Source organism: Durio zibethinus, chromosome 13 (assembly GCF_047325235.1).
Source record: "Durio zibethinus cultivar Kanyao isolate XHJ-2024 chromosome 13, ASM4732523v1, whole genome shotgun sequence".
Classification (NCBI taxonomy): Eukaryota; Viridiplantae; Streptophyta; class Magnoliopsida; order Malvales; family Malvaceae; genus Durio; species Durio zibethinus.
The window spans coordinates 19,833,458-19,840,111 of NC_143174.1; the positions used below are offsets into that span (position 1 = coordinate 19,833,458).

At 35.6% G+C, this 6,654-nt stretch overlaps 1 protein-coding gene across 6 annotated transcripts; it reads left to right on the top strand.

The window, feature by feature from the left end:
• The first annotated feature begins 39 nt into the window (after positions 1-39).
• On the top strand, positions 40-6,373 carry LOC111302942 (uncharacterized). 6 transcript variants are annotated; one of them, XR_016326546.1, is made up of 6 exons: positions 100-510; positions 847-960; positions 1,054-1,124; positions 3,801-4,043; positions 5,563-5,887; positions 5,976-6,373. XR_016326546.1 is itself a non-coding variant. In XM_089741981.1 (5 exons), the coding sequence occupies exons 1-5, from the start codon at positions 319-321 to the stop codon at positions 5,132-5,134; spliced, it is 612 nt and encodes a 203-aa protein (XP_089598107.1). In that variant the 5' UTR covers positions 40-318; the 3' UTR covers positions 5,135-5,451. The 6 variants fall into 6 exon arrangements, 5 of the variants coding, with proteins under 5 accessions (XP_089598107.1, XP_089598108.1, XP_022754593.2 ...); XM_089741981.1 differs by lacking the exons at positions 5,563-5,887; positions 5,976-6,373 and adding an exon at positions 5,122-5,451 and having other exon boundaries at positions 40-489; XM_022898858.2 differs by lacking the exons at positions 5,563-5,887; positions 5,976-6,373 and adding an exon at positions 5,122-5,483 and having other exon boundaries at positions 99-510.
• The last annotated feature ends 281 nt before the right edge of the window (positions 6,374-6,654 follow it).

A 6,654-nucleotide genomic window follows, 5' to 3' on the forward strand; every position in this document is an offset into this window, starting at 1 on the left:
ATAAATATGTAAATCTATAGAAACGGTAAGAAAAGAGAAGTCCTCCCTTACGTAAACCTCATGAGCATGTGAGAATTGACAACCTTAAAAAGCCGTTAAACGGCAACAACCAGCTGAAGTTTCAACTTTCAACTTTTCTTTCTTCATATCTACCAAATTTGTTTGCTTTTCTTTTTTTAACATTTAATAATTTAATAGGCCAAAAAATAGTAAACAGATTCTTCAATGGAGACAAGAAAAAGAGGGTAAAAGAATTGATTAGATCAGGTTAGCAAATTGGCAAAGAATTGAAATCTGAAACGTAAAAATTTTCTAGAAATGACCACAGAGACAAAGGCCAATTTAGTTAAGGTCAAGACCGGTGGTCAAGATGGTTCTTCAAAGGGTAAGTTTGATGCTGCTATGAACAGGAAGAAGATTGAAAGCTCCAGCAAACAGCTTGTTGATGCAAAGCAAAAATCTGTGTCAACTGTCACGACAAAAACAGAGGTGCCCATCTCAAATTTCCTGGTTAAATTATATTTATTTGGATTTGTTGGTTTTTATTGATTGTTTCCCGATTTGATGATTTGGGTTTCACTTTTTGCTAGTGAATTGTGAATTTCTAAGATTGGTTTGCTTATCTATAGTAAATTTAATGTAGGTTTGATTGACCCGGCTTTGGCATGTGCTATAAAATGGGTTTTTTGGGTCAATGAATTTTATTAATCTGTGATGAATTGGGTGATTTGGCAGTCTATCTCTATGTATTTTGGTTGTGGACATCTAAAGGTTGTCTCTTTTCTTTCAAGATGTATGAATTTCTTCTTTTTTTATTTTTTTCCTTTCTTTTATCAAATTTTTAAGGTAAAATCGAAGACAAGTTCAAGTTCATCAAAAACGGCTACAACCACCAAAACTAAAGTTAGAGAGAAGAAGGTCTATACTTTGCCTGGCCAGAAACATGATCCTCCTGAAGAGGTTGTCCTCATACAATCTCAGATCTCTGCATTTTTCCAGAAACATGTCTCTAATAATTGGTGTTAATGCTTTTTTTTTTTTTTTTTTTGACAGAGAGAGCCATTACGAATATTTTATGAGTCTTTGTTGAAACAAATACCAACAAGTGAAATGGCAGAATTTTGGTGAGGCTTCCTTCTTCTAGTAATACTTCTTGCATATTATTTAACTTTATAAAGAGCACAAGAAATGAAAATCTGCAGTTCTAGAATCTGGAACTTGTTTTACTGCTCAAGTCTTAGATCATGAAGGTCAGTTAGGTTTCTTTGCAGTAACTGTTTGAAGTTTTATATGTTGGAGAGTGTCCCTGACTCCCGACTAACAATGTAGGAAATTTTTATTTATTAGAAAGGGAATCCTTGAACCAGTTTCATGTTGCTCAGGTCAAGCCTAAGACATCTTCTTGATCCCTCGTGAAGTTAAGGTCATGTTGCACTCATCCTCTATCTTTTGATAGTGGAAGTTAGTTCTTTTATGTGATGATTTGTGGGTAACTTTAGATGGAAAATATTCTGGTTAACCAGGAACTAAAGTTATGGACTTTTCTGTTCATATATTCACTGGCTTTTAAGTGCCAAATTGACTTGTGATGCAGGTGAGAAGAGATAACAAAAGAATGGAAGTAGTCTATGTAAATCTCTCTCTCTTTTGTTATTAATAAGTACCAAGAAAAATAGTTTTGTTTCTTCTTTCCTGTATCACATACTCAAATGATGATAATTTTATTACTTGTTTTGATGTCCATGCTGAGAGCGGGAGATTTTGTGCAAAACTACAATACGAAGGTCTCTGGTGTCATGCCAATTTCAATCTAAAGATTTTGAGAGGGAAAAGTGGCACTTGGTTTAGGAAAATATGAAATATGTTTTTTTTTTTCCCTCACTTGGAGTCTTTTTAAAATAGATGAGAGAAAATTGATGGTTATCATTCTCTTTTTGGTACTTAAGGCTGCTAAGATTTGAACTCTGGTCACTGGAACAAATAATCCAGCACTCTAACAAGAGACCAAGTGGCTGTTGGCGATGGTTATCATTCTCCATGGTACAAAAAGGGAATATTTTTTCTTTTGCGCTGATAGAAAGGCCAATTACTTCTCTGTCATGGAAAAGTGCTTCTTAGATCCTTCTAGATTGGTCTATGGTTGTAGAGATGATTACACAAAGGTTTATGTTTATCTTCAACATATACACAAAGGTTGTTGGAGATGATTACACTGGTCATGACAGCATTGCTTGGGAGTATAATGATCAGCCTTAAGCCTTGCAGCTGCATTCTTCTCTTCTCTTTCGAAAAGAAGAATTGATACTAAAAGTAGCTTTCACATATTAAATCAAATCTGAAGCTGTTCTCTTCGATATAGGCATTCTCTTGCTATGCCATGCTTCTCTTTTGTTTGCTAACATCTAAACAAATGAATTATGCTATTGCACATTGCTTTACCTTATCCATTTTTGCATTAGCAGGGTTCTATTCTCTGACGTAAGATAGATTCAGTTAATTGTCATCATTATATTAGTCTTAGTAGAAAGAAATATAACATTGTTTAAGGTAGAGAGACATGGATTGGGTTTCAGGTCCAACATCCCAGAATCAGAGCTGTAACCACCTGAATGGATGAAATGTTCTGAAAATGGTCATATTATCTGTGAAAGGGTCAATCTATCCTTATCAAAATAGCCTTTTCTGACGTACCATGAATCCTCAAGGAAGAAAAAATTGCATTGCTTCAGGGACCAGAGAAGTAACGGCTCCAAGCTTTCTAGTAAAACAAAATTTACCATCATGAAGGTTCCTGCCATAGCAAGGCTTTCTGTAGGGCAGGCCTGTCGCCATGATGGTTCACTGTGCCTTTTGTAGCTATGATGCTATCTAAACAAAGATATGTCATTTAAGCCTAATTACTGAACAGTATTGGTGCCATCATTGACTTTTTATAGCTTAAACTTGTAGTATGTTTTCCTGAGCTTTGGTTTTGCCATGCAGTTGCTTCGTTCTTGTTAGCCTTAAAAATCAAAGGGATAGCCTATTTCCACATCAAAACTTGAGATCTATGTCTGTACATATTATCCTCACTTGTATTGGCAGCAGATGGGGAAAACATATTGTAACCTTTCCAAATTTTCCTCATATTTTCTGGGGCAAACTTTCCACTCAGATAATGTACATATTCTATGGTTGCTGCTTAAGACATGAATTATCAGAGGAATTTTACTTTTCCTTTTTTCCCCATTGATCCCTGACTCCAGCATAATATTTACATAGATCTAACATTTTCTCTAATAGCATCTTTTTAGTTTGTTGAAAATAAGGCCACAATTTTGTTGGATTACCATTTTTGCAAGGAACGACATAAAGTGAGCAATGTTTCTGCTCCTGCCCAACAATGTTACTGTAATTCTTTTTGTCTTGTAATTCCTTGGGTGTTAGATATGGAGAATGGATAAAAAAGGAGCTCATCTACCAGATACCAACTGGTTTGAGTTGACTTTAGTTCCCTGGATCCAATGTACAGTAGATGTAACATTTGCTATGTAGTTAGTTTGTGAAAGATACGTGCAAATATTGTGTTAGATTGCTCATCTGTAAACTGCATTCTTGGATTTTGATTGCCTTCGACATGAATACACCACCAGAAGATTGGTCCTACAATAGAAGGACTCTATTTACGCTAAAGGTATTTCCAAAATATACATTGGATGAAGCATCCATGAGTATTCAAAAAATGGGCCACTCCTTTTTGTTTTTCCAGCTTGTCAATAGAACTTGGTTAAATAGAAGAAGTAACATGGTTCAGTTTGCAGGATGATGGAACATGGCTTATTGTCCCTTGAAAAAGCCAGAAAAGCTTATGAAAAAAAGCAGAGGAGGCAGAAGGAACTTCGGACTGGCACTCCAATTAAATCTTCAAAACCAAGCAGCAAACCTGAGAGTTCACAGAAGCAGCAGCTGGCCTCAAACAATGGAGATGTAAAAGCCAAGAAAAGAATCAACAATGCTATTGATGATGATGATGACTTCATTTTAAGTCCCAAGAGAAGGAAAGGGTAAGAGAAAAGCTCCCCACTGTCTGTAGTGCTGTATTTCTAGGAATAACTTCATTTAAATTCCTTTTACAATTAACTGCAAAAATGCGGGCATTGTGATTTGTGAGAACACTAAAAATAATAGAGTAAGACATTCTTTATGTTTTCCGACTTATGGAAATAATAACCAAAGACAATTTACTGACATGTTTGATGCTTGCTTTTGTGTTTCATGATGTGAAGATCTGATTTCATGTTGCTATCATACTGAAGGAAACAAAGGCATCAAATTATGCTTGCATTTCACTGTAATTAGTAATTTTTAAATGCATTGAGTTTGTTGTCATTTTAGGACACATTTTCATGGTTAACTGTGAACCTGACTGAGAAACCTCCCCCTCCAGTGCTAGCCATTTAATCTGTCATAGGAAGAAAAACAAGCTTTATGGTGGCTCTGCCCCTTGTATGCATGTATGCATATAATCCTGGTCATTATTTTCTGTAGGACTATTAATGGAAGATGAGGGGATTGTCACATGACAAATCTGGACTTTCTATGGAAAAAGATCCTCTCCTCTGCTAAAATATAGTGAAAATGTCCACAACTTACATTATACTGCACACATTCTTTTAAACAAATCTAAGGTCAAAATTTGTCTGACATCATTTGACCTCTCTTAATTAATTTTGATCTATCTTTATATTTAATTTAAGGCCACTAAAACTTCAACCATAGATTAATTTCAAAGTACATTTATTAACCTACGATGAAACAATGGGCATCTCCACTACTTTTTAGAAGAGGATCATTTCCCTTCTTTTATTCCCTCTGTGATGAATAAACCCATTTCTACACCTCTGAAAGATCAGTAACATATGCTACGATAATTTCTGTAGATTAATTGAGGTTTAGTTTCTGGAAAAGACTTCTGAAACATGGTTTGCTAGCTAAGCGATCATAGTGGATAAACTAGATGTGGTTCATTTAATTAGTTAGACATTTGAGTAGAATGAACAATATATAATAAATAGGACATGATCAATAATATCTTTGATAAGTGGAGGACAGATGACTAAACTAGACTAAATTTGACAATAGGATAAACTACTGAAAACTATTGGACTGCAAAGCCCCTATTCCATGCATTCTGGCAATGTGTTTGGTGAGGATCATCATCTCCACTAGCTCCATAATGCTGCTTGTGGAGTGAAGCTCCAAGTTTCGTAATGCCACACTGGCAGGTAAGACAGATCAGTCATGCTTCAAATTGAAGAGTGTACTGAGTACAACCACATGAATTGAACGTAAAAACTAGAGAAATTAAAATTATAAATGAAGAAACATCTTGATCAGGTCTCACGCTTGATATATATATGATGAATGTGTAGATTTTAAGCTGCATATTCTCCATGTATGGGCTGCGTGTATTCATAAACACCAGCCTGCACAAGTCTGCTTGCACATGAGCAGCATGTGAATTTACAGATTTGTTCGATATGAAGATTACAATGGAGAAATAGCTGATCTCGGTTTATTCAGGTCCAACTTACTATGCAGGAATTAATGAATAGAACAAACTTATAACTTGAATCATCTGTGAATGGGCAATGCATGTGACAAACAATCGGTGAAGCTGCTGATTCAGATCATGGACGTTGGTGTTCTCTCTACTGTCTCTATTGAAGTGCACCAGCCATTAAAGATTGCCAAAAGTAGTAAGCATCTTTTTACTGTTGGATGCAAAGCGATGAAACTTTTCTGTGCGTGATTTTTTTAGTAGGTATCAGGTTGGATGGTATATTGAGTGATCTGGTATACAACTACACCACGCCAGGTGAAAAGAAAATGACTGACTACATAGAAGGTGAACTAATTTATTAACTATGTTCGGATACTCCAAGATTTTGTTGAACAATTATGAACATAAATACGACTGAATACTTCATTTTTAGGATACAAGAATTTGTGGGATTTGACACTCCAGGCTGGTTGAGTGGCTGTCAATCCTGAATGAATATTAAAAATTATAGGGAAAATGTATTCCCTGGAAAAATATCTGAAGAAGAAAGGAAGCATCACACTAATGAAGGAACCATGAATTAATGTTCACCAATGGCAGACTGGGCAGTAGAATGCAGCCGATTAAAGAAATGGTTTTGGGGGTCCAAAACACCAACTCAAGGGACAACTAGGGCTGCAAATACCTGGTTTGTGGACAAGAAAACTTTTGTCGTCTATTCTGATTATGGCCCAAAAATTTATTAGAACTGCACAGGTAATGCTGTTATTTCCTTTGATCATTGACTACCCTTAGAGTTGATACAACTTGGCAACAATTTCGCCACACTCACTTCTTACCTCTTCAGTTTGACGCTGCCAATCTTTCTTTATCAAAAAGAAAAAAAAAATGATTCTAGTTTTGGGGAATCCTGAATGAATGGTTAAAGTTAGCAGATTCATCAAACTTTTGTAGGTTTGCAATGTTTTCACGATGATCCTGCTGCTGTAAAAAAACAAAAGCTTCTCTCCTCCGATGACAAATATGAAGCAAACAAGATGCTTGGTACTGTCGACTTTTCTCAAATTATTACGCTGATTTTAACTTGTTCATTCAATTTCTTTTCTGCATAA

Bases quoted from the DNA above. Each gene is read 5' to 3' on its own strand.
- LOC111302942 (XM_022898857.2), top strand. From the start codon at position 319: ATGACCACAGAGACAAAGGCCAATTTAGTTAAGGTCAAGACCGGTGGT. The intron at 1,125-3,800 runs GTGAGGCTTCCT...TTCAGTTTGCAG, and splicing joins AGTGAAATGGCAGAATTTTG to GATGATGGAACATGGCTTAT. The intron at 4,044-5,562 runs GTAAGAGAAAAG...CGGTTTATTCAG, and splicing joins AGTCCCAAGAGAAGGAAAGG to GTCCAACTTACTATGCAGGA.